This window comes from Diceros bicornis, chromosome 25, assembly GCF_020826845.1.
Source record: "Diceros bicornis minor isolate mBicDic1 chromosome 25, mDicBic1.mat.cur, whole genome shotgun sequence".
Classification (NCBI taxonomy): Eukaryota; Metazoa; Chordata; class Mammalia; order Perissodactyla; family Rhinocerotidae; genus Diceros; species Diceros bicornis.
In genome coordinates, this window is record NC_080764.1 from 7,370,845 (window position 1) to 7,397,647 (window position 26,803).

At 49.9% G+C, this 26,803-nt stretch overlaps 1 protein-coding gene and 1 non-coding gene across 3 annotated transcripts; one reads left to right on the forward strand and one right to left on the reverse strand.

Moving 5' to 3' along the window:
* Positions 1 to 1,558: 1,558 nt before the first annotated feature.
* On the reverse strand, positions 1,559 to 1,708 carry LOC131421969 (U12 minor spliceosomal RNA). Its single transcript, XR_009224007.1, has one exon. It is a non-coding gene; the product is annotated as a U12 minor spliceosomal RNA (small nuclear RNA).
* Positions 1,709 to 2,022: 314 nt separating this feature from the next.
* Positions 2,023 to 26,771, forward strand: POLDIP3 (DNA polymerase delta interacting protein 3). Of its 2 annotated transcripts, none has more exons than XM_058568213.1 (9): positions 2,023 to 2,151; positions 12,234 to 12,624; positions 13,361 to 13,447; positions 14,942 to 15,034; positions 16,898 to 17,077; positions 17,678 to 17,755; positions 20,904 to 21,033; positions 23,360 to 23,426; positions 24,433 to 26,771. In XM_058568213.1, exons 1-9 carry the CDS (start codon positions 2,093 to 2,095, stop codon positions 24,608 to 24,610), a joined length of 1,263 nt encoding a protein of 420 aa, XP_058424196.1. In that variant the 5' UTR covers positions 2,023 to 2,092; the 3' UTR covers positions 24,611 to 26,771. The 2 variants fall into 2 exon arrangements, with proteins under 2 accessions (XP_058424196.1, XP_058424195.1); XM_058568212.1 differs by having other exon boundaries at positions 2,024 to 2,151; positions 17,675 to 17,755.
* The last annotated feature ends 32 nt before the right edge of the window (positions 26,772 to 26,803 follow it).

Genomic DNA, 26,803 nt, shown 5'->3' on the forward strand with positions numbered 1-26,803 from the left:
ATTCTCAGGTAATATCAGCTACCTACACACAGAATTTTCAAGAATTAACACAAAGCTCCAACTATGTTATCAAAGAGCAAGAAAGGAAAGGAGTTTATTAAATGATGTACATTTCAGCATGTATACTGGCCCAAGTTCCCCAGAAGAGGTGGCGGCGGCAGGGGTTTGCCCAGATTGTGGGGTCTCTGGACTGTCACAGCCTTAAGCACAGCCCGACCCCCCCGGCGGCGTTGTCCCAGGTAGACACAATTCTTGGTCATTTTCTAAACAAAGCAGGACCGCTTCCTTGCGCTGTGGTGCCGCTGTGTGGCTGGCAATTCCATGTTTGTTCACCCCCGGCAGAAAGTGCTGCATGTGCCTACAAGACATGGAGGGAAGCCCGGCCTCAGAGAATTCCCGGGCCTCTCCCTTCCGGGAAGGGCCCCGGGAATGGCTCCCGGAATGTCGCGGGTGTTGGGAGGGCCGGCGAGACCGCCCCACCCCAGTCCCCACCTCCACGTGACCGCCATCCCCGTCGTCCAGACAACAAAACACGACCCCAAAAGTTCAGAAATGCCCCTGGGGGAGGGCCACCCAGCTGACAATCCCACAATTAGTTGATCTCAGTTAATGACCCCATTGTGCTGGCTTTAAAAAATCATTTAAGTGACGTTTTTTACATTTCGCTTAAGGCGAGACAGGGCCTTCACTCCTGCGGTCCATCGGTGGGGCCCTCCCGGGACTCCCTGCTGTTCCCCGCCCCCTTGGGGCGGGGTGCGGTTAGCGGTCCTGTTTTCAGCGGAGAGGAGGGCCAGCTCGCACGCAATCGCGGCTGCGCAGTTGGGTCCCGGACTCCCCCCTGTCTGCTGCCCAATCCCAGACCCTCTGACTTCACCCGCTACTGTTCATTTCTCCACCGAGCTTCCGATGCCCGATTTTTAACTGTGGTGTGATGCTCAGTCAAGAGCACGTAACTCCACTCGCAGTGTTGGACTGAGAAATAATAGGAACTCACAGAGCACCTAGTCCAGGCTCGGCGCTGTGCTAAAGGCATTGCGTGTAGTTTTATTGATTGATTCGACAAAACGTATCGAACATCGACTTCATGCCAGGCTCGGCGCCGGAGGCTGGGGTTGCATCGATGAAAAGGCAATTCCACATATCGAAAACTTTAATGAATCCGTCTATTTCACCCTCGAACAACCTGTTATTTGCCGCACTTCACAGATCTAGAAGACAGAGGCACAGAGAAGTGATTTGCTTGAGGTCATGCCGCCAAGAGGTGTGTCCGGTGGGACGTGACTCAGGCGGTCCTCCAGCTCTCACCCCCGCGAGCCCGCCCTTATAAGCCACGAAGTGAGCGCCTACTGTGTGCAGGGGAGCCGCACGTGTCCGTACCTCTCAGCCACACAGAAACGGCTAGCACTATATTATAGTTATAGGGGGGAAGAAGGCCGCCAATTTTACGTTCACGGATCACGTAATAATTGTTCAGTGTTATCGGTAACACCGTAAAACCCGGGCAACCAGATCGCGCTTCTATGTTCGGACCAGTCTACTTTTCAAAAGAAAATGGGGACGGGCAGATCGCGACTCCCAGGCATCCCGCAAAGTAGGCGGGTCACCTTAGGGGCGACCTTTACCCGCTCAAAAATTCGTCTCACATTAGCAGTGAGGACTCGGGCGTCACCCCGAATCGTTATTTTCCTTACTCATAAGTTTAAGGCATAAAGGGGTATAGCAGTTACTTCCTAGGTGATGAATCCCATGCTCATTTGACCTACGGTGAGCATCAAAGTTGACCGTCGACCTGAGAGCTCCGCTCCTTTGAAGTTTATCTTACTCAATAATTAATTTCTTATGTTGCTTTTCATTTTATTTATTCGTCGGGGGAGATTAGGTAAAGGTAGCTCTCCGACCCGCCGTATGCAGATAAGCGGCCGGCGTCGCGAAGGCTCACGGGGAGCTCCCCGCCACTTCCGGTCCTTGCGTGGTTTGAGCTGTCGCGAGAGTTTGTCGGCCGGAAGCAGCTAGTGACTCCGTAGCGGCCGGAGGGGCGGGTTCGCGGGCTGAGGGAGTGTAAAGCTGCTCGCGGCTCGCTCGGCGGCGCAAGATGGCGGACATCTCCCTGGACGAGCTCATCCGGAAGCGCGGGGCTGCGGCCAAGGCGCGGTGAGCGGCCTTTTCTCCCTTCGTGGTTCGGGGCCGCGGCCTAGCGGGGCTCGGGCGGAGGAGGGAGCGGCCCGGGCGCGACGCGGCGGCCGCCTGCACCCGCCCCCTGCCGCAGCCGCGCTCCTCATTGGCCCGGCCCGCCGCCGCCTCGGGCCCGGCCGCCCGCCCGCCCACTGGCTGAGGTGCCGTCGCTCCGGCGGGCTGGGGCAGGGCGGCGGCTGCGGGCGGCGGCCGGGGTGCCCGGCTTGTGGGAGCGGCCGGGGGTGGGCGGCGGGACCCGGGGTGCGGAGGGTCCCCTGGCGCAGCCCCCTGTCCTGAGCGGACGGGCGTCCGGCCCGCTGCTCCGTTGTCCTAGGACGACTGAAGTTTGCGGGGACGTGGCTCGCTGAGTCCGCCGTCTGGGACTGCCGAGCCAAGACCCAAACCCAGATCCCTGCTTTCCGAGTCCCGCGTGCGCGTCCCCCGCCGGGCCGCCTCCGTGAACGCTCCTCCCTCCGTGCGGCGTTTGAAGTTCGGAAGCGCTTTCGTGTGCGTACCGTCCCGTTGGCTCCCTTCGCGGTCTTGTCGGCCAGCTGTTCATGCTTCCCCAGCTTACAGGTGCGAGCCGAGGCTGGAGAGAGCGACTTGCCCGAGGCCACGGGGAGCTCTCGGAGCCGGCCGGGTTGGCCTCAGGCATGGGCAGAAGGACAGGTGGGACGGGCTGGAGGGTGGCCGAGCCTTCGTGCTTCTCGGAGAAGACTGCGGGATCTGGGGGGGGGGGAGCCGTGGGGGTGGTGTGCAGCTGTGTGCCCCCCACTTTCTCTGGACCGTCCGGTACTGGTAGTCTCTTCCAGCCTTGCTGAGCTCCAATTTACCTGTACGGAGAGTGGGAACTTGGCCAGGCGTTTTCCAGCACACGTTCAGTTCTGATGTCTCTGTAGACAGCCAGGCTGTAAAGATGTTAGATATCGTGTTCTCTAGAAAATAGATTCCTTCTTTTGTTATCTCAATTGTATCCCCCACCCCCTACACATATTCACTGCAGCTGCCGCGACCACCGCGTAATTCGCCAGCCAGCCAGCCCTTCACCTGGCTTCTGGTTCATAATAGGCTCAGTAAGCGTTCATTTCCTAAACCATTATCTGGGAGTAGCTGTCTCCTAGGTGTTCCCTCTAGTGACCGGTGTGGGATTAGTGCTGGGTCCTCCGGCCACATCTGAACTCATCCAGGTTTCATAGGTTTGCACAACAGTCGCTGAAGGAGTCAGCTTCCCAACATTGCTCTCTCTGCAGTCGCTCCCCTCCGTTCCTGACTGGAGGTGGTCGGAACCGTCTGTTGGGTCTGTGCTTTTTGGCGTTGATGTGCGCAGAGTTTTGTGTTGGGCAGTGAGTGGGGATGCAGGGAAGGAAGGAATGTGTGGATCCATGGGAAGAGCAAGGACTGTGCAGCCAGGCAAACCTGGTCCCCTGGCAGGTCCCCTTGTTGGGTTCTCTGTCCCCCTGGCTAGATGACTTCTGAGCTGGGCACTTTTCTCATTTGTAGTAGTGGTTCCTGGTAGGTCGTTGAGAGGATTAAATATGAGAATATAAGAGTGTATGGTTTAATATAAGAGTGTATGGTTTAAAGTTTGTACCAGGTAGTTCAGCAAATGATGGCAGTCATCATGGATCTTTCCTTAAAGGAGTAGAAGCCTGAACCCCTCTCCCTAGGGTATGTAATAGGTAAGCGTCAGACTGCCAAGGTTCAGTCCCCCTTCTTCTCCCACCTTCGTATGATCTTATGCAAGTTACTTAACCCGTCCATGCCTCTCTTTCCTTATCTGTAAAACATGGATAATATTTACTAGGTTATTGTCAGGACTGAGTGAATTAATACATCTAAAGTAGTTCAAAGAGTGTCTGACGGGTACTAAGTGGTCAATAAATGTTAGCTATCATCATTATTATTTTTTTTTTTTGCGAGGAAGATCAGCTCTGAGCTAACATCCATGCCAGTCCTCCTCTTCTTGATGAGGAAGACTAGCTGGCTCTGGGCTAACACCCGTGCCCATCTTCCTTTACTTTCTGTGGGACGCCGCCACAGCATGGCCTGACAAGCAGTGCGTTGGTGCGCGTCCAGGATTCGAACCTGGATTCGTGCCGCCAGCAGTGGAGCGCATGCACTTAACCACTGCACCATGAGGCTGGCCCGCTATCATCATTATTGAAGGCTTTTAAGTAGAGACGTAACATGCAATTGTCAGTGGGAGAATACTGCTTCGCTGTTATGTGAAGATTGGATTGAGGGAAATGCAGGCAAAGAGGCTAGCATAGAAGAAACTGGACTGCACGCTGTGTTTGGGTTAAACCTGCTGGAAACTTCATTTTTATTTTACTTGCACAGCCAACAAAGAGAAAAACTAGAGCTGGGGGGTCCCTGTCAAGAACTCTGAAAGGTCTAAACAAATGTCATTTCCTACAGTAAATCTGTTCTATTCTCCATGCTTCCTAGAAGAAATCTCCTTCCTGGGAACTTTAGTTTAATGTTGCCTGGATGTCCCAGGAAGAACTTTGTGCTTGGTAATTTAGGAAGAACCTGCGACTGTCTCAGAAAACTTCCTTCCTCTTCTCAGTGGAGATAGCAGAAGACTGAGCCTGTGGCAGTGTGAATAACATCTCTCCCCACAGGTCGTGGAATGTGCTTGTTCTTTAGAGCAGCCATTCTGTTTTGTGTTCATCACACCTTGTAAGTCAAGAAAGGGGTCATTATTATTATTACCTGGGCCCCCAATTAATCATCAAAAATTTCCTTGATTAACGTGAAATTAGAGAAAGGGAGGGGCTGGTTTTGAATGATACTTCATCCAGGCGGTGGTGAGGTGCTGTGCTTCCCCACGCACAGCACATCTCTAGTGACCTCATTTGCTCAAGACCCGTGGATTTGACTCCCCAGGACAGCACTGGGCACCACCTGCAGTGCGAGCCTGCCTCTCTGGTTGATTTTGTCCTTTAGATGTGAGAATATCACTGATTAAGTTAGCGAAGGCGTCCCCTCTCTTTGGTTTGCTTAGTTTAACTCTCAGAGGATAGCTGTGTGTCCACTGCCTGTGTGTACTTAGCTGAAGGTGGCAGGCAGCCTTAGTGGGACAGTTGAGCGGGAGCGTGTTGGAGTTGAGCAGCTCTGGGCCAGATGCCCTGTCTGGGGAGTCCTTGGAGCCCTGGGGGGAGGGGCTAGTGAACTTCTCAGTTCACGCCAGGGCTCTGGTCCTGATATTCACTGCTTGTTTCATTGTTGAAATAAGGTAAAGGAAACGTAGACCTAAAACAAAGAGGGGGGAAGCGAGTTATTACATAACTTGGAGGGCGAGAATTACGATTTAAAATGAAACATCTGCACAAAACTCTCTTGGAGGGTAAAGGGTTAGTGTCTTGTTTTTCTTTGTGTCTCTAAAGCACCTAATTCAGAATTGACCCTCAGTAATAGTTAGAACTAAGCTGTGTTTTCTTCCATAAAGATGACCTCAACACACAAGTACTCTAACCTAGAGACCCCACCCCATGGATTAAAATCCACTTTGTAATAATCCAGGGCCTCCCTCATGGGCCTGAATCCTTTGGACTGGACGTCTGTCCAGAGCGGCTGCCACTCTGCTCTTCACCGACAGACCCAGAGGGTGAGGCATTCTGGCCCCAGACAGACCCTCCCTGGTCCTCACGTGTGTGCCAGGCTCCAGTCGGGGGCTGGGGGAGAGCTCTAGCTCCAGTGGGGCATTTGCCCTCTCATTTTTTTTTCCCCTCCTCAAAGCCCTAGTACATAGTTGCTGATTCTAGTTGTAAGTCCTTCTGGTTCTTCTCTGTGAGCCGCCGCCACAACATGGCTACTGACAGACAAGTGGTGTGGTTCTGCGCCCGGGAACCAAACCGGGCTGCTGAAGTGGAGCGCGCCGAACTTGAACCACTAGGCCATCAGGGCTGGCTCTGCATTTGCCATCTCGCCCACAGCACTCTTCCCGGGACCCACGGGGGCCCTGGTGAGGCTCTGGAAGCAGTGCCGAGTTGCAGTGTTTCGGGTGTGACAGGGAAGAGCAGTTAGCAGACTTGCTCAAAACCTCCCCACTTCCCCTCTTCCAAACATTTACTGAGGCCAAAAGTGCAGAATGTGTTTTGGGAACATCAGATAGTCTAGTGGGAGGTGAGGCTGCAGGGAGAAGTGGGGCCAGATCGGAGGCTCCGCTGAGGGGTTGGGCTTTGTTAGGGAGCCTTCAGCAGTTCTTGGAGCAGGAGGGTAACATAATTGACTCTATGTTTTAGAGACCTACCCCTAGCAGGAGTGTTTATTTGAAAAATTCCTGATGACTAATGCCTGCCTTATAACCAGTACTGCTGCCTGCTGGGATGAATAGCTGTCTTTTCATGCAGGAAGAGAAGCAGTGATTATAAAAAGCCTGAACACTGAAGCCCCCTAAAGCTGTTTATGAAAGGAGTTGAAAGAACTGGCGTAACCGGGGACCTGAATGCGTTGAATTGAGGGAAAATAGCTTCCTCACGCTCCTTCGTCCACAGCTACATCACCTCCCTCCCCCAAGTGTATCTTCTGCAGGGTTCAAACGGATAAACACCAACACAAGGCATCTTGGTGGTCTCTCTTGCCAGACAAGCAGTATGGTGTGTGGGTCCCAAGTGGGTACCCTGTCAGCCATCCTCATTGTGTGCTCACCCTTGGTCACTAGGGAGTGCGCCATGTCCCTGGATGTGATGGAGCCCTAACGGTTTCCTTAGCCTGGAGACAGTGCTCACCCTTCCGTACCTCTCAAGTTCTGGTCTTTGTTTTTGACCCATGCTTCATTTATTGGTGGTTTAACTCGATACGGTGAGGTTCAAATCCAGCCTTCACCATGAGAGCTCGGGGATTTGAGATAACTGCTCTCCTTGAATCTCACGTTGCTCACCTATAAAATGTGGATAATGACCTAATTCTCAGAGTTGTGAGGGTTAAAGGAGGTTGTCAAAGTTTATGAACCTGTAGTAAGTACTCAGAAATGTTGGTTGAGATCACGTCTTCCCAGAGTCTTTCATACACCCTGAGAGCCACTTGCCCCTTATGTGGCAGGCATTGCCTGTCAACCGTAGACTCCTGTGAATTCTTTTTATTTATTTATTTATTTGTGAGGAAGATCAGCCCTGAGCTAACATCCATGATAATCCTCCTCTTTTTGCTGAGGAAGACTGGCTCTGAGCTAACATCTATTGCCAATCCTCCTTTTTTTCCCCCCCCAAAGCCCCAGTAGATAGTTGTATGTCATAGTTGCACATCCTTCTAGTTGCTGTACGTGGGACATGGCCTCAGCATGGCCGGAGAAGCGGTGTGGCGGTGCGCGCCCGGGATCCGAACCCAGGCCGCCAGCAGCGGAGCGCGCGCACTTAACCGCTAAGCCACCGGGCCAGCCCCGACTCCTGTGAATTCTTAATACAACACTTCAAACAGCCATTACAGATTATCAGAGAAGGGAAATTGTTGAGGAAAATGAATAAATTAAGGTTGCAGAGGCCTAATCGCCCCTGCCCCTCCTGCAAAGGTTTACTGTTCATACTGAATTGCAGTGAACCAGAAAAGTTTTGAATCTGCCCCGTTCTCCACTCTCTGTTCAGGGATATGATATTTGTTTTCAAGAATCTCATTGTTCCTTTAATTATTTGAAATAATTGCTTTCAGTTGGTTATTTTTTCTTGGCACTTATGTTTAATTGTTTGAATGATTTGTGAAATTGGGTAACTTGGCTTTTTGAAAGCATAATTGATGCTATGGGGTCTAGATTTGCCCAATTTTATGGTATTGTAGAATCATGGAGTATCACATGATACGATCCCCCACCTCCTTTAGTTAAAGTATCAGGGACTTTTGGTAACAGGGGTGCCCTGGTGATTTGGAGAAGACAGATGCAGATAGGAGATCTTCAAGACAGACTCAGGTTTGGATTCGGAGTGTCGGACCCCCACTGTGGTGGCGGTGGTCATCAGCGATGTCTTGCACCATGGATGTTGATGCAGCCTGGTTCCATTCAGGTTGTCCTCTCAGCCAGAGACCAGCTGCTCTCTTCCAGGAGGCCTTTCCTGAAGCTCCTGCAGCTCGCGGCTGGTGAGATTTTTGTGGGTCCTACTCTTAGCATAAGGGCTAGGGTGGCCCTCTCTCCTCTGGGAGGAGCCGTTGGTGGCCACGATCCTAGCAGGGCACTGGGCTAGTCGGTGAGGGCTGGGTAGAGGGCTAGGCTTGCAAAGGAGAAGCCCTTCTGGGGTAGCCATAGCTTCTCTGTCTCCCCTCCCCTGGGGCTTGGAGTAGGAAGGAGGGAAGCTTGGAGCCTGTTATAATGGAAAGATTGTGGGCTCTGAGGTCAGGTAGACCTGAGGTCCAGTCTCAGCCCCGCCACAAGCTCTCTGATTTGGTTCCTCCTCTGTAAGATGGAAGTGACAGCAGCTAACCTCAGAGACTGTGAGGCTGAAAGGGGAACGTACGAGAGGAGCCCTGTAGGGTCTCTGACACTTAGCAGGAGCTCAGGGCTTGGAAGCTCTTTGAGCCTTTGTCATTCCCCTGGTGCAGGGTTGACACAGGTGAGGAGGTGCAGGGTGTACCCCTGAGAAGCTCTTAGTCCAACTGGAGATGCAGGCTTGTAAACAAATCATTGTGATACCTCATGGTAAGTGCCTTAATGAAGCTTCGACCAGTGCTTTGATGCTGCAGAGAGGGAGGCTCCAGCTGTGGAAGTGATACGGGAAAAGTGAGGGAATGCTCTTGAAGGTGGAGAAGTGGGGAAAGCTAAGTGCCTCCACGGCTGCCTGCCAGAGCTGCAAGAGCAAAGAAGCTACCAGCTGTGGGCTGTAGTGGGCATTTCCCACATTCTGTCTGCCATGAATGTCCTTTGACACACTCTTCTCAGACCCCTGGGCCACCTCTGAACCTTCCCACAGCCCTACAGGTGTCCAGTTGCTTGTGGTGTCCCCACAGACTTTGGACCTTCCTCCCCTAGAACAGGAGTGTGATGATTGTTTGCGTATCTGTATGCGCCAGGCCCCCCCCCCCCCCCCGATTTGGGCCCCTCCCAATTTGGAGCCCCTGGAGGCCTGTTCCTCACCATACTCTTTGGTGACTCAATTGCCCGGCCCATGGCCTCTGCCTCCAGAGCTGTCCAGTGCGTGATGAGTGAAGGGTTTCATCTGGATCTGCATGGTAAATATTGATCAAAATCTTCTCCCCATTGTATGAATGGCCTTCCGTGGGAGCTCCTGGTCTGAACTGATAGCCTGTTGCTTTTCTTTGATGGGTATCATCAACAGAAGTAGGGAGTTGGAAGCATTAAAAAAAAAGGCAGTGGAGACACCTCACCTGCCAGTTGGTCCTGGGGTAAGGCTTTGTTATGAAGTTCGTATTGTTCCCTCCAGGAATGCCAGGGGCCCCTCAGTGTCCCCTCGGGTTTCTGTGGTCACCACAAAGCAGAGGCTGACTATTGCCATTGGCTTTGCAGGCCATGAAACCCGGCGTAGCCCAGTCCAGGGAAGGATGGCTGCTCCCTAATTGTGCATGCTGCCTCCCTGAACACCCGCGCCTTTTGGCCTTGCTTTTTCTAGCACCTCTGTCTCCCAGAGTCTTTACATGAGAAAACAGAGCAGGGACGGATAAGCAGCTCCCCCTCCTTCCCTTAAACCTAATCTGATCAGTTCTGTAAATGACCTCTTCCACTCTCTTTTCCACCTGTTTCTTGTATAAACCCATGGGAAAGTATTTAAATCCTAAAGTTGTTGCCATGTTTTCAAAGAAAAATGGTACTGTGCATTGCTGTCTTAAGTCTGGCTCTGGCATACTGGAGGCAGCAGGTGCTTTTCCATCATTCCGAGGAAGACAAGATGAAGGTCTAGATTTTCTTTTACTGGTGCAGGCAGACACCTTTGTGTGCACTCCTGCTGTTGGCAGAGTTGCTGGTGGACAGTCTCACTCCAGCGGTTGAGGAAGAATGAGGCAGGAGGAGGATTCGGGTGACTCCCCAGTATGAGGGGTGCCTCCTGAGAGGCCTGGACAGTGATTGGGAAACAGTATAGGAACTTGTTTATTCAGCAGAGCTGCACCTTCCGACAGCTGGTCAGATTCTCAGCACTGCGGTTCTCCAGGATCGCTTGTGGAGTGAAAAATGCAGATGCCCTGCCTTCACCCAGATTTGGGGTTCAGTGGCTCTGGGGTGGGGTCTGAGAGCTGTATTTTTAAGAAGCTCCATAGGAGTTTCTGATGCTCAGCCAGGACCACTTACAAAGCACTGGGCCCTGAAACGGGAATGAGCCCCATTCTCCCCTCCCCTTCCAGTCCAGCGGGGGGAGAGAGAACAAGCAAATGTAAGAATAGGCACAAAGGAGGGCTGTCCTGGGAGAATTAGAGAGGGTTTCCCAAAGAGGAGACATTGCCCTGGGAGTCGGAGTCCCCAGGCAGGGCGCCTGCCGCAGGAGTAGTGTTTGTGGTGGCTGGAGCGGAGAGGCCTTGGGGTGGGGTGGGGTAGAAGCCCGCAGACCCCAGGGAGGACTTCCAGGATTATACTTGGAAGAGTCTTCTGTTTACTCTCAAGCCATTGAAGGGCAAACAGAGGAACCCCAGAAGAGAGTGGGGCTTGTTTAATGGAGTTTAGTTCATTTCCAATTTGAACTGTTTCTGAATTGTACATTTTTATTGTTGCAAAGTATAACAAATATATATTTGGTGTTTGTCCCTGGCACACAGTTCCTAAAACCCCTGGAATTTCCTCAGTGATAAGGGTGATAACTTCTTTTGTTCTAATGAGGCAGCTCTTGATGGGCCCCTAGAGAGCTTCAGGCTGGGGCTGGTTGCCGGAAAGACCTAGGCATGATGAGCAGGTTGGAACTTGCAGCCCCATCCTGTTCCCCACCCTGGACCTCCACGGAGGGGGAGAGGGGCTGGAGATTGAGTTAATCATCAGTGTGGCCAATGATTTAATCAATTGTGGTCGTGTAATGGAGCCTCCATATAAACCACTATACAGTGGGCTTCGGAGAGCTTCTGGGTTGGTGAATACATCCACGTCCTGGGAGGGTGATGTGCCCAGAGAGGGCATGGGAACTCTGTACCCCTTCCCTATACCCTGCCCTGTGCATCTCTTCTATTTGGCAGTTCCTGAGTTGTATTCTTTATAATAAACTGGTAATAGTAAGTAAACTGTTTTCCTGAGTACTGTGAGCTGTTTTAGCAAATTATCGAACTTGAGGAGGGGGTCATGGGATCAGAAGGACAGGCAGCCTGGGACTAGGGACTGGCGTCTGCAGTGGAGGCAGTCTGTGGGACGAGCCTTCACCTGTGGGATCTGTGCTAACTCCAGGTGGTTAGTGTTAGAATTGAATTGTGGGTCACCCAGTTGGTGTCTAGAGAATTGGAGAAGTGGTTGGTGTGAGGAAAAAACACATGTGGTGTCAGAAGTGTTGTGAGTAGAAACAGTTCAGACAGAAGTGACTATTTTTCTTTTTAATCAAGTCTTTGTATCGTCTGTTAGTCCAGTAGCTCCAAGATAGGCCCCCGTGTTGGCTTTCTTGGTCCCAGCCCAGGAGGGGGTATCTGCCGGCACTGGGGGCATGAGGCTGCTGGAGGCCAGCTGGGCACCTTTGGTTAATCACTTAACCTCGCCAAGCTTGTTTCTCCCGCTGTAAAATGGGCATCAGAATGGGTACTTCACAGGGTGCTGAGAGGGCTGATTGAGAGCATGGATGTGGAAGAGCTTTGAAGACTGAAGTTGCTCTTCAGATGTGTGAGGTTATGATACTTGGGGGATATGTCTATTTTATTTGATTGGTATCATTTGGAGGTTGTTGTCCGTAATGGTGTCGCAAAACACCTGGTCTAGGAAGCAAAACAGTCTTACCTAGTGAAAGAACCACCAGGCCCTCCTTCCTAATTTTGTTTACAAGGCATAATGGCAGCTGTAAAACTAGGAGAGAAGTCTCTCTAGGTTTGTTTCCTCAGACAGGGAGCAACTTTCTGCTTTCCCCGGGACTACTCTGTTCCCAGTATTACCACAGCTCTACTTCCGTGGGCTACTGTTGATATTCAGATCCACTTAATACTGCAATTTTTATTTGCAGGCTCAATGCCAGACCAGGAGTTGGAGGTGTCCGATCTCGTGTTGGGATCCAGCAGAGCCTTCTCAGCCAGCCAGCACGCACAGCCACCTTCCAGCAGAGATTTGATGCCCGGCAGAAGATTGGCCTCTCAGACGCCCGGCTCAAGCTGGGCGTCAAGGATGCCCGGGAAAAGCTTTTGCAGAAAGACGCCCGGTTCCGGATCAAAGGGAAAGTGCAGGATGCCAGAGAGATGCTGAACTCTCGCAAGCAGCAGAGCACGGCACCCCAGAAGCCCCGCCAGGTGGCCGATGCCAGAGAGAAGATCAGCTTGAAGCGGAATTCCCCTGCTGCCTTCATGAGCCCACCCATCGGAACAGTGACCCCTGCTCTGAAGCTCACTAAAACCATCCAGGTGGGTTGTGGCTCTTGTCATAAATTTCCAGAAGCCAGTAACAACTGCAGATTCAGGCACGGAGCAGGGATCAGGAGTATTTGGACAAAAGGACAATTCTCCCAAGTGTTTGTATAGTATATTAGAAAGGCAAGGTATTGTCTAAGTTTTATGTAAAAGAAAGGGGAGGTGCAGAGAAATTAAGTGACTTTCCCAAGTGAGATAGTGGTGGAGGGAAGAGAGAGGAAAGGACAAAGCAATTGTTGAGCATGTGCTATGCAGCAGGCATATAATATGTATGACCTTATTTGTTCCTCACTACAACCCTGGGAGTATTACCCCAGTTTTATAAAAGAATCATCATAAAAGAATCATCTAAGTCCCCAGGATGTGATTTATTGTGTCCAAAGTTACACAGCTAGTCAGTGGGAGGACCTGGGAAGGAACCCAGTCAGAGCTGGCTCCTAGTGCAGTGCCCTGGCCACCTGCACGGCCGCCACCCCAAAGGGAACGGAACACTATTGTTTAATCTTCACAGCGTCTTTGGTGACAGGAACAGCAGCAGCAGCTGTTCGTTGAGCAGAGTCAGGTTCATTGAGCCCTGTACATGCATTGTCACACGGTCTCTGGGATGGCGAGTCTTCCTGTCACGCTCCTGCTTTGGACTTGAGGCATTCTGTAGGGCCTTTTACCAAAGACCAAAACTTGTGTGTCCACCACACTTGTGGGATGAATTTTGACCACTAGGTGTTTCTAGGTTCCTCAGCAGAAGGCCATGGCACCACTTCATGCCCATCCTGCTGGAATGAAGATCAATGTCATCAATAACCACCAGGCCAAACAGGTAGAGTGTGTGTGTTGTGTGTTCATCTGTATGTACAAATGTGTATGTGTACACATGCTTGTGTTTTCATGGGGGGTGCTGGGTGAATTAACTGAGGCCTGGCCCAAGTTTCCCAATTTGAAGAGTTGGAGGAGGGATTATATTTGGCTTCTGCAATTCATGAGTTTTAAGAAGAAACTTTTTTTGTGTGTGTGTGTGTGTGTGAGGAAGACCAGCCCTGAGCTAACATCCGATGCCAATCCTCCTCTTTTTTGCTGAGAAAGACTGGCCCAGGGCTAACATTCCTGCCCATCTTCCTCTACTTTTTATGGAACGCCGCCGCAGCATGGCTTAACAAGCAGCGCGTCGGTGCGTGCCCTGGATCCAAACCAGCAAACTCCAGGCCGCCACAGCGGAGCGCGCGCACTTAACTGCTTGGGCCACTGAGCTGGCCCCCCAGAAGAAACTTCTTAACTGGGGGAGGTGACACATGAGGGGCAGAGAGGCAAATTAAAAGTCTTTGTTATTTTTGGGGGGCCAGCCCGGTGGCGTAGTGGTTAAGTTCGCCTACTCCACTTTAGCGGCCTGTGGTTTGCAGGTTCGGATCCCGGGCGCAGACCTGTGCACCACTCATCAACCCATGCTGTGGTGGCATACCACATACAAAAAAGAGGAGGATGGGCACAAATGTTAGCTCAGGGCCAATCCTCAGCAAAAAGAGGAGGATTGGCAACAGATGTTAGCTCAAGGCCAATCTTCCTCACCAAAAAAAAAAAAGTCTTTATAATTTTTTTATTATAAAAGTAGTATGTGCTTAATACAGAAAATTCGCAAAGTAGAGGAAGATTAAGAAGAAAAAGTTCCTGATGCTCCTGCTCTTGAAAGCCAACCACCATTGAAATTCTGTCCTGGTTCCTTTTTTTTTTTTTTTTTTTAATGTCATTGTTATTTGTTTAATGCGTACTGTAGTTGTGGTTTTATTGTTATTCAATTTTGTGTCATTTTGTTTTCACTTTATAACTCAAGCATTTTTCTGTGATTCACATTTACTGTAAACATTTTTAATTACCACATAATCCATCGAATTGACGTTTTAGTTTATTTAAACCATTTTCTTGTGATTTGCACTGTTAGAAATCCTTCTATGAACATCAGTCCTTCTATGAACATCTTTGTGCATAAAGCTTTTTCTAGGGTTTGGGTTTACTTCTGTAGTCCAGATTGCCTGGGATGGACTTTCTAAGCCAAAGAATATAAACCAACATGTTAGGGACTCTTGATAGGTATTGCTCACTTGTAGAAAGTTACGTCAGATGTACCTGGCGGCACTTTCTTTGGGCCCTTGTGGGCCAGGAGCCAGCCTGTCAGGACCAGAGCCCAGACGCCCAGACAGACTCCCTGTACCCACTTGTCCCTCAGCCTCGCTCACTCTAGTAGTCATCTCCTCGCTGTCCTTGCTCCAAATGTCTGTTGAGAACTTGCGTGCCATGTTAGCTTATGTTTCTTTATTTTCAGAATTTATACGACCTAGATGAAGATGAAGACGTAGCTCCCATTCCTAGTAAACAGATGAAATTCACAGCCTCAGGCAGCTTTCTCCACCACGTGGTAGGGCATTTTATGTTTTTCCTACACTGCGTGTCTGATCAGGTGGGTGGGAGAGGTGGTGGAGAGTAGGGCCTTTCAGTTCAGAAGTGTTTCTGTATTTGGGTCATATGATTTTCAGAACTGGACCTAATCAACCCCTCATTTTATAAATGCTGAGACCAGAGTGTCCTGTGACTTGTTCAAGGTCTCACACCTAGTGAAGTGCAGAGCTGCAGCTCCCAGTTGCTGTGTTTGAGACACTTCAGGGAAAGTGTGAGCAATCCCACAGGAAGGAATCTCATTTTCTTTCCTTTGTGGCAGGACATTCTGCATGTTCCCCTTCCCTCCATGGTCAGCAGCTCTGGCACCATTCTTGAATCTGGATTCCCTTGGTTGGTGTGTAGCAAGAATAAACTAAACCTTGCCTGTGGGCTCCACCAGGTGCAGCCTGCATGCAGGGAAAGCTTGTTGACCAGGATGCTAGTCAGATACCATGCAGAGAAGGAAAGAAAGCAATATCTGGGAACATCAGGGAGGTCTGCACTGCTCAGCTCAACGGATGTAGCAAATGACAGACAGGAGGCCAGTGGGCACCCAAGCCAAGTGCCTTTGTTTGGCCTTGAGAGGCCCAAAGACTCAGTTTTGGTCACCGCACTGAATGTGTGGACCCATTTCCTAGTTACCGTTGAAACTCTTAAAGTGATGTGTGAAGCTGAGTGATGCCAGTTTGTAGCAAAGGGGCTGGGCCTTTCCAATAATTAGACTGCTCAGGTCTGCAGCAGGGGGCTGTCAGCCAACTCAGTTAGTAGCTAGCCCTAACTCAAAAAACACTGGGTTCATATTAACTCATATAAGACTGCCCTTCCCTCCCGCCCTGTGAGATGGGTACTATCATCACCCCTGGTTTATGGATGAGGAATGAGGCGCAGAGAGGTTAAAGACACCTGCTCAGTATCACCCAGCTTATAAGTAGTAGATCTAGGATTCAAGCCTCAGCAGTCTGGCTCCCGGGCCACGTGTTTCACTCTACACTATACTGGCTGTCGGGGCTTAGAAAGCAGCTTGAGAAATGTGGAATCCAGCGAGAGGAGGACATTTTCATCTAGACTTGGAGAAGCTGGTAAATTGTCCCTGCCCCATGCTCTGCCTCTCTGGCTGCTGCATTCCTCCATGGTCCATAAGTCAGTACCTGGTAGACCCTGTCCTAAATCAGCAAGACCATCTGCCACTTCTGCCTTATGCATCTTTTGCCTCAGACACATTAATACCAGGGGGTTTGCTGGTTTATATTTCCAAGGGACACATCTCCATTAGAGGTAGCAGGGGAGGGAGGGAACTGTTTCTGCTGGTCTGCACGTGCCAACTGCCAGCATGTCCCTGCCAGTCTGGAAGCTGGTGAGGCCAGGGCTACATGCAGAGCCTCTGTATGGCCCAGACAGGAACTATAAAGCTGGGAGTCTGGGCCTTCTTAAGAGTGGGTTCCTATGCCCAGCCAGCCCAGAGCTGATGATCAGCCTGTTGTGACAGAAGCATATCTGCGGTTGAACTTGACCCCAAACTTTTGGCCTTCTGACAGGCCCCAAATTGTAAGGTTTTAGTGAAGTCTAAATGGTATGGGTGAGCCTGTGGCTCCTGGTCAGGGCTGCATGGAAGCTTCTTGCCAAGAGCTTCTAACACGGGAGAGTGGCTGCTGTGAGCATGGGTGCAGGCTGTGTTTTTTTCTCCCCTCCCGCCCCTTCCCTGTGGGGTATCACTGGCAGCCGGCAGCCTCTTTGGCTCCAGACCGGTAATGGAATTGGGGAGCTGGGAGGCCTCAAGGGTTGTCAGCCCCTTGGGGCATCGAGATCTCCAGCCTCTCAGATTCCTGTTTGCCTCTTTGTTTAGGCCGGGCTGAGCAGTTCCAAGCTTTCCACATCCAAGGCCCTCCCTCTCACCAAAGTGGTTCAGAATGATGCCTACACAGCTCCTGCTCTCCCCTCTTCTGTTCGAACAAAAGCTCTGACCAACATGTCCCGGACACTAGTGAACAAGGAGGAGCCCCCCAAAGAGCTGCCGCCTGCTGAGGTGAGGGGAAGGTGAGGGAGAGGAAGTGACCATGCCAGTTGAGAGTCAGCCTGTACTGGGTGGGTGCTGTGCTATATGTACCCTCTTGGGTCCTCACAGTGCCTCTGTGAGATAGGCGTTGCCACCCCCGTTTACAAATGAGCAAACCAAGAGCCAGTGGCCCCGCCCTCAAGGAGCTTGCAGGCGAGTGGGGAAAACAGAGCTGCAGACAGAGCACTGTGTCTGGTGATACAGCAGAGGTCTGCTCAGAAGAGAGCTGCTGGGAACACTGCAGAAAGAGTATCTAATTCCATTGGGCACATCTGGGGAGGCTTTAAGGAGAAAGTGCTGCCTCAGCTGGGTGGGTCTTGAAACATGAGTGGCATTCCAGGCAGAGCTCAAAGGCCTCAAAGGACCTGGCGTGTTTGGGAAATGAGAGGTTCCATCCCTTAGCATAGGGTGGTGGGGGCATGATGGGTGCTAAGGTTAGAGGGGCCTGGTTGTGATGGGCTCTCCATGGGGGTTTCCTCTGGGCCTTCCTGGTCGCTTCCCTGGAGTGAGTTCTGCTGTTTGAGTGCGTAGCTGTTCTCTGACTTCTGGTAACGCTCTTGTCTGTAGCAGCCTGTCCTCAGCCCTTTGGAAGGCACCAAGATGACCGTGAATAATCTGCACCCTCGAGTCACCGAGGAGGACATTGTTGTGAGTACTGTGGCCTGGGCAGAATTTTAAATCTCAAACCACTTCTGTGTCAGGGGTCCCCGAGACCACCCCCAGGCTCACTTAGTTCTCTAGGAGGACTCACAGGACTCAGCAGAGAATTGTATCAGGGCTAAGATTTCTTATAGGATATAAAGCAAAGTCAGCAAAGGGAAAGGCTCATGGGACAAAGGCCGAGGGAAACCGGGTGCAGATTTCCAGAGTCCTCTCCCAGTGCAGTCACACAGGATGCACTTTATTCTCCCAGCTTCAAGTTGTGATGACACATGTGAAACCAGGGAAGCTCATTAGAGACACAGTGCCCAGGGATATTGTTGGGGCCTGGTCACGTAGGTACTCTCTGCCTCAGGCATACCAGAATTCCAGACTCCCAGACAGAAGGCAGGTGTTCAGCATAAACCACAGTTGTTTGCACAAACAGCTTAGGCACAGTGAGCCACTCTTGTCAGTGAGGGTGGTGGAGCCCTCCCAGAAGCCAGGTTCCCTAACACCAGCCAAGGGCCAACCTTGGAAGCAGGCCTTCCAAAGGATAGCAGTCAGGCCAGCTATGTTGACTCTTTTCCTCACAGCTTCTAAACCAGGGCCAGGTGCCCGGCCTGAATCTCAGGGCCAGGGGATTGTGCTGGAGTGGGTCTTAAATGGGATCCTTTAGTCCTACTGTGCAAAATCCAGTGGTTCATATTTTCCCGTGAGTCTTTGGAACTTTTGCCTTCTGTAGAGGTTTTCACAATGATTCCAAAGTAAGAGGGATGGGATGGGTTGGTGTTAGCTGGTGGTTGGTCCCTCTGGACTGCCTTTCTGGTCCATCCTGTCCCACTCTTGATGGTCATGGGCAAAACCTAATTCAGGTGCCTGGTGAGGGGGCCCAGATGCAGCCAGGACTTCTTTTCAACCTCATTTTCATTCAGGCACCGAAAAAAGCTGTTAGTTTAAAAATCCAGGTACCCTTTTAACTCTGAACTGTCAGATCACAGAATGAATGAACTTGCCTCCAGCCTCTCCCTGCAGCTGAGTCTCAGGTTCTGTAACAGCCCACACTGGCCACCATGTTTGTTAATGGTTTTAATTGTGAAATACCTGAGTGCTGTGTGATTGCTTTTAGAACTACGCAGGCATGCCAGTGAACAGTGCACGCAAGAATGGAAATCGTAGTCTACTTTGTGTGATACTTAACAAATTATAAAGAATCAAAACACTTTTTCCTGATTAGAAAATAATAGCTACCTTTTATTGAGCACTTACTATGTGCCAGGCACTTTGTATGGAGGATCTTTGAAAATACAGAGTAATGAAAGACTAAACACCAGTAATGATCACCACTCAGAGGGAACTGCCAATAGTAGTCACCCTCACCTCTTTTCTACCCAAATAGGTAATGTTAAAATTTAAGGGGCTGGCCCAGTGGCATAGTGGTTAAGTTCACGGGCTCCACTTAGGCAGCCCGAAGTTTGCAGGTTTGGATCCTGGGGGCGGACCAATGTACTGCTTATCAAGCCATGCTGTGGCAGTGTCCCACATATAAAATAGAGGAAGACTGGCACAGGTGTTAGCTCAGGGCCAATCTTCCTCACCAAAAAAAAAAAAAAAATTTAAGAATAGCAGTAATAAAATTGGATCACACTTAGTATTCAGTTCCGTGTCTTGGTTTTGACATTAAACATTTTCCCTTTTATCATTAGAAACAAATCATTTCAACAACCTTCTCAAAAGTCTTCTCTTTGTCCTCATAACAACCTTACGAAGGGCAGTTGCAGGTGAAGAAATGGCTTGGGTGCTAGTTGGCCTGGTCCATCTCCACATTGTGTTCCTTCTCTGGCCTCAGTCTCCTGATCTGTAAAATGAGGAGAGATTGAAGTAAATAATGATGGTAACACATGTACAAAGCACTGCCTTAAAAATGCTTTCAGGGCTGGCCCGGTGGCGTAGCGTGTAAGTTTGCACGCTCCGCTGCGGTGGCCCGGGGTTTGCAGGTTTGGATTCCAGGCGTGGACCAACGCACCACTTGTGAAGCCATGCTGTGGCGGTGTCCCATATAAAGTAGAGGAAGATGGACAGGGATGTTAGCTCAGGGCCAATCTTCCTCAGCAAAAAGAAGAGGATTGGCATGGATGTTAGCTCAGGGCTGATCTTCCTCACACACAAGAAAAATGCTTTCAGTTGCACTTTCAGCAACTGTGAGATGTAGGCTAGACCAGTCCTTTTCTTCTTTTCAGAAGAGAAAACTCACCTTCAGAGAAGTTAAATAACTTGCTTGAAGTTGCACAGCTGATAGGCAGAGCCCCAGGGATCAAACCCAGGTCTATCTGACTTAGGGTGACCAACTGTCTTGGTTTTGCTGGGGACTTCCTGGTTAGCACTGAAAGTCCCGTGTCCTGGGAAACCCCTCAATCCAGCCAAACCAGGATGATTGGTCACCCTGACTAAAACTCCAAAATTTGTATTTCTTTTAGTCAGTGATTTTTTTTTTTTGATGAGGTAGATTAGGCCTGAGCTAACATCTGTTGCCATTCCTCCTCTTTTTGCTGAGGAATATTGGCCCTGGGCTAACATCTGTGCCCATCTTCCTCTACTTTATATGTCTGCCACAGCATGGCTTGACAAGTGGTGCGTGCCTCTGCACCTGGGATTTGAACCCTGGGACGCTGAAGTGGAGCATGCGAACTTAACCACTACACCACCAGGCGGGCCCCAGAATTTGTATATCTAATAGCTTCCCAGGTGACATGTTAGCCACTGTCTTTGATGAGCCTGTGCATTCGTTCTCATGACAGAGCTCTCTGAGAGAAATTCCATATTGCATAACTATCATCCTTGTTGAGGAAGTGGGCACTGAGGCGGGAGGACTTTGGGGTGGCTTGCTGAAGGTCACAGGGACTCCAAGGCTTACAAGCCCAGACCCATTTCTCACTGCCAGCACAGCTTTTCCCCTCACCTGCTCCCATGTTGAGGCCTGGATGGGATGTCCCAGGAACACCACCTAAAATGGAGCCTCTCTGAAATCTTGGGCACTGGGCATATTCAGCCGGAGTGCAGCCACCAGTCAACCCAGAGCCCTCTGGAGTGTGTGAATGGCAGGCAGGGTGACAGCCTGGAATTCTCCCCTAACCCCAATGCCTCTTGTTCTTTGCAGGAGCTTTTCTGTGTGTGTGGAGCCCTCAAGCGGGCTCGGCTGGTCCATCCTGGGGTAGCAGAGGTGGTCTTTGTGAAGAAGGATGATGCTATCACTGCATATAAGAAATATAACAACCGGTGTCTGGATGGTAAGTCAGAGAGAAAGTAGCCACCTCACCTTCCTGCTTCTCACTGCTCACTGTCAGGCAGCAGGCATTTGGAGCAAGCCTTCCTCTGAGATGGGAAGGAGGACGTCCTGGTGCAGTCACCCTTCTGGGGCCTCCCCTGCACCAAGAGCAGGCAGGGATGTGCGGTCTCCTGGTAGTGCTAAGCTGCCTGTTCCCGGGGGCCCTGGGTTTTCACTTAAGCTAGCACTTAAGTCTAGCTAGCAGAGAAACATCGTTTCTCCACGGATGGTTCTTTTAAGAGATCTTCACCAGGGAAGCGGAGAGCCGTAGCCTCCCCCTTCCAGGTGTTGGTCTGCTTAGAGCTAGGTCACAGGTTCCTCAAAGGCCTGAAGCTTTGTCTAAATGTTGGCACCTGGGTGAGCTCTGCTTATAGTGAGTAAATTACTGCATTTACTGAATTCAGATTCACATTATTCATCTCAGGATAGCCTGTGGAGAGAAGTTCTTTCTGCCATGCCCCTTCTATCCACTGATTTGTTCTTTCAGTGTTTATTGAGTACACTTGTGGATGAAGGCCCTATGGTAGAATTGGAGATGCAGTGACTAATAAAACAGTGGGATTTTGATTGGCATTTCCCTATTGGCTAATGATGTTGAGTATCTTTTCATGCGCTTATTGGACATTTGTATACCTTGAAGAAATGTCTATTCAGACTATTTGCCCACTTTTTAATTGAGTTTAAAAGAATTCTTTATATAGTCTTAATATGTCTTTTATCAGATAACTGATTTGCCAGTATTTTTTCCCATTCTGTAGGTTGTCTTTTCACTCCTCTTTTTAATCTCTGCGTTGATAGCTATATATTTCCCTCTAAGCACTGCTTTAGCTGCCTCCCGTAAGTTTTGGTATGTTGTGTCTTTATTTTCATTCATCTCAAAGTATTTTCTAATTTCTTGTTTTTTTTTTTTTAATTTTATGTATTTATTTTTTCCCCCCAAAGCCCCAGTAGATAGTTGTATGTCGTAGCTGCACATCCTTCTTCTAGTTGCTGTATGTGGGACGCGGCCTCAGCATGGCTGGAGAAGTGGTGCATCGGTGCGCGCCCGGGATCCGAACCCGGGCTGCTAGCAGCAGAGCGCGCACACTTAACTGCTAAGCCACGGGGCCGGCCCAATCTCTAATTTCTCTTGTGATTTCTTCTTTGACCCATTGGTTATTTAGGATTGTTTTGTTTGATTTACATATATTTGTGAATTTAACAAATGACCTTCTGTTCCATGAGTGTTTAAGGAGAATATGTATTTTGCTGCTGTTGGATAGATGTCTGTTAGGTCTAGTTGGTTTATAATGTTGTCTTCTGTTTCTTTGTTTATCTGCCTGGTTGTTCTGTCTGTTACTGAAAGTGAAGTATTGAAATCTTCAACTGTTGTTATTTGTTTACTTCTTTCAATTCTGTTAGTTTTTGCTTTATGTATTTGAGGCTCTGCTGTTAGTTGCATATGTGTTTATAATTGTTTTCTTCCTGATGGATTGACCCTTTTATAATATAAAATGTCTCTCTTTCTCTCTAGTTACATTTTTTGTTTTAAAGTCTATTTTGTCTTATATTAGTATAGCCACTCTAGCTTTCTTCGAGTTGCTGTTTGAGTGATATATCTTTTTCCATTCCTTTACTTTCAACCTTTTTGTATCTTTAAATCTGAAGTGTGTCTCCTATAGATAGTATATAGTTGGATCTTTTTTTAATCCAGTCTGACAGTCTCTGCCTTTTGATTGGATTATTTAATCTATTCACATTTAATTTGGCTTTCTTTTGCATTACATGAATATTTTCTAGTGTAACATTTTAGTTCCTTTAATGATTTTTTTCACCATATTTTTTGAGTCACTTTTTATTTTGTGAGGAAGATTAGCCCTGAGCAAACATCTGTTGCCAGTCCTCCTCTTTTTGCTGAGGAAGAGTGGCCCTGGGCTAACATCCGTGCCAGTCTTCCTCTACTTTATATGTGGGACACCTGCCACAGCATGGCTTGATAAGTGATGTGTAGGTCCGTGCCCAGGATCCCAACCTGCGAACCCCAGGCCACCAAAGTGGAGTGTGCGAACTTAACCATTATGCCACCGGGCTGGTCCCCTTGAGTTGCTTTCTTAATTGTTGCTCAGGGGTTTACAGTATATATCATAGTTTATCAGAATCTATTTAGATTAAAGTTAAGTTAATTCCAGTGAGATGTAGAAATGTTACTTCTGTACGGCTCTATTCCCGTACAGGAGGAACTGTAGGGGGAGTTCCTACAGGAGGAGCTGAAGTCTCATGGCAGAGTCTTTTCTTTTTTGTTTTTTCAGGGCAACCAATGAAGTGCAACCTTCACATGAATGGAAACGTTATCACCTCAGACCAGCCCATCTTGCTGTAAGTTCCAAAGCCAGGGGTGCTGGGGACCAGGTGGAGCTTTTCTGCTTGCTTCCTCTGCATGATCCTCTCTTTATTTTGAGGGGTGAATTGCCTGCATCACAGCTGCATTTCATTTCCTCTGCTCTGATTGCAAGTGGTAAATCAGGGTGCTAAAATGTGTACAAAGTAGCTCATCTCGTCATTTCCATAGGGGATTGGCCATGGGGACTAGCATTAAGACCTCATTCCCAGCCTTATAATTTAGAAACACCTGAGAAGAAGGTGGAGACCAAGCCACTTGTGTACCTCTTGGCACAACTGCATGCATTGTCCAAGTGAATGGAAAACCCGGCCTCCTTGTTGTTGAGTGGGGACAGTGCCGGGTGCTACCCCTTGTTTTGTTACATAAACTGGGGGTACGTGCCTGACCTGGGACTGAGGACTTTTGGAGCCCGAGTTGCATAAAATGTCTAGACTGACATGACATCTTTTATAGACAAGGAGACAGAGACCTCACAAGGATATTAGACTTGCCAAGGTGGATGGGTTAGTGTGAGGCAGGCCTGAGATAGACCTGGAACTTTAGAAAGACTAGAATTTGAACCCTGGATATTGAATTGTATGATATAGACAAGTTTCTTAAACTGTTCTAGGAATAAGTTGTATTCTGAAAAATGTGGGTTTTATGACCTAATAAGTTTGGAAACCATTGGGCTAAAAACCCAGTTAAATCGATTTCTTTACTTCAAGACTTCTCAGAATGCATAAAATACTGACGTGTGTGACCATCCCTGAGGGACGTGCAGTGTCTCCTAAACTTCAAACCCCAGAACACAGCAGGCTGCGCCTCAGCTTGCACAGCAGCAGATTGAGAAATGATAGGTCTGCTACAAGATGAAATGAGATAAAGGGGTACAGAAAGCATTCCATTCGGTGCCTAGCTGATTACAGGTGCCCGGTAGATGGTGGGTCCCCTTCCTGTCTAAGGGAAAACTGACAAGGATTTTGACTCTGCTCTCCACAGACGGCTGAGTGATAGCCCCTCCGTGAAAAAGGAGAGTGAGCTGCCTCGCAGGGTGAATTCTGCCACCTCGTCCAACCCTCCTGCCGAAGTGGACCCTGACACCATCCTGAAGGCTCTCTTCAAGTCCTCAGGGGCCTCTGTGACCACACAGCCCACAGAATTCAAAATCAAACTTTGAGCGGGGGAGTGAGGCAGCCAGAAGCGGGGGGCAGAGGAGGGTGGCTCTGTTTCCCGAAGCAAAGCTTGTGACCAATGGGCCATTGGACTGGAGGCCCCTGAGCGTGGGAGGGGTCGCCGGGGGTAGAGAGCTTCCTCACTGGACAGGACCCACCTTTCCGTGTTGTCTTCTGCCCTGTGCTCTTTTGTACGTTAACATTCCCCGTAGTATGTTTCTTCTCCTCCACCTCATCGCCAAGGTAGGCTTGTGTTGCTCAGAGTGTCTCTCCCCCTAACCTCAGCCCCAAACTGATTTCTTGTCTGGAAATGGTGCCCTAAATTCTCTGGGTGGCTTTCGTGTGGCCCCATGGAATGCAGGGCAGGGGCTGTTTGAAGGACACTGCTTTTTCCAGGGGTGAGGGGTTGCCTCCCCTTTCTCTTTTTTAAACTTTTCCAACAAAGCGGGCAATGGAAGCCCCTGCCATCCTAATAGGAGCCAGGTCAGCTCGGGAGCTGTGCCACTCACCCACCTGGTCCATGGAGATGGCCTGGGTGGGGATCAGGCCACAGGCCTCTTGTCCTCTCACCACGATTGGCTCTGGACCAGTCTGGTATGGAGAGGGCCCTGCAGCAAGGCCCTGCTCAGAAGAGGGTACCCCCAGCCTTTGCCTTGGAGGCCTGTGCCATCGCAGGCAACCCAGAGTAAATTCTCAAGTTGACATTTCCCTTTTCCCTTGGGTTATGGTGAGTGTCCCACCCAACAGGCTTGGCCTTCTGGGTATCACCTTGAGAGGGGCCTGCATTGTTAGCTCTTCCGGTTCTCACTGGCACGGCGCTCATCTCACCCTGGTTTTGGCACAAATGCCAGCTCTCTGCTAGTTGGGTTTTTCAGAGTTTGCCTCTTGTTTTGTGACACTGTGGGTTTGGGGGGGTCTTTGAATGGGAGATATTGGCTTGCTCCTGGCTCTTGCTTTCTGGCCTCAGGTGTCTACAGGACACTAGTCAGGGATGCTGAGAGGCACGTATCCAGCTGTCACCGAGAGGCACTGTCTTTGCTATTGTGAGACCCATCCGTCCGTGACCAGAGGGATATTTTCTTGCCTTGCTGGGGGGGAGAGGAGTGGTGCGTGGTGGGAGGAAATTGAGAAAGCAGAGCAGCCCTTCCAGGCAAGCTGGTGGGTTGTTCCTTTAGCATGGTTCCAGGCATTTGGGGCAAAACTGTAGAACCCAGGGGCAGCTCCTGAATACCAGGAGACTGTTGCTCTGGTGTCCTTCTCAGTCTCCTGCTGGTTTTCTGGGACTGTAAAGGGAATCCAGGCTGGCAGAGCTGGAGCGAGGTGGGGAGCAGGATTCTGGGAGCACTACAAATCAGTAGGAGGTGCTGTGAAGGGCACAAGCCTAGGAAGTATAGGGGACCCGAGACACTAAATGCCTCTCCTGACCTGTATGGGGCCAGCCCAGAGACGAAAAACCTGGAAACTCATGTTTCCACAGAGTTAAATCTGTCAAGCAGTAAGGACCAGAGTTTGAACCCAGCTCAGTCCTCCAGCTCTGAGGTTGCCCAGGCCTGGGAAGTCCAAGGAATGTGACTCATGGTGCTCCACTTTCCAGTTTTTTGTTTTGTTTTTTTTTAAGAATGCTGCTTCTGTTCTCTTTCTCCTCCTTTGAACGGGTGCAAACTTCTCTTCAGCAGCTGGAAGACATTACTCCTACACTTTCCGTTCTCGGCCTAAGGGAGCACCCACAAGGCAGTAGGAGCTGGTTTCTCAGGTACTGGGGACAGTTGAAGCACTGCTTGGACTCGGCTTTGAGTAGGGTTGGTAAATATCCTGCCTGCATGGCTTTACCCTCCCCTCCTCCCTCCAGTCCCAGCCAGGCTGCTCTGGTTATCACCGAGTTTCATTGAGCCCAGCTGCAGCCGCCTGGCTGTCTGGACCCTGTCCTCTGGATAACCGTATGGTACATTGCAGGGTGGAAGCTTTTGGCCTTCTCTGCTCTGTAGGCTGTCGTTGTGGGAAACAGGGAAGAGAAGGTGGTGGGCCAGTCCTTGTGTCCCTCTCCACCTGCCACTCCCCTACATCTCCCGTCTGTGTCTCTTTTGTCCAAAAGGAGAGGAAGAGGCGTTAAGGGATGGAGGAGACTGTGTTACTTATCCATTTCTGAATAAACGTTTGTTATTCCTACCTTTGAGCTGTCATTTCTTAAAAGATTCTGC

Excerpts from the sequence above, each read along its gene's own strand:
- POLDIP3 (XM_058568212.1), top strand. The coding sequence starts at position 2,093 with ATGGCGGACATCTCCCTGGACGAGCTCATCCGGAAGCGCGGGGCTGCG. Across the intron at positions 2,152-12,233 it reads GGGGCTGCGGCCAAGGCGCG|GCTCAATGCCAGACCAGGAG; the intron begins GTGAGCGGCCTT and ends TTTTATTTGCAG. Across the intron at positions 17,078-17,674 it reads AAGAGCTGCCGCCTGCTGAG|CAGCCTGTCCTCAGCCCTTT; the intron begins GTGAGGGGAAGG and ends TCTTGTCTGTAG.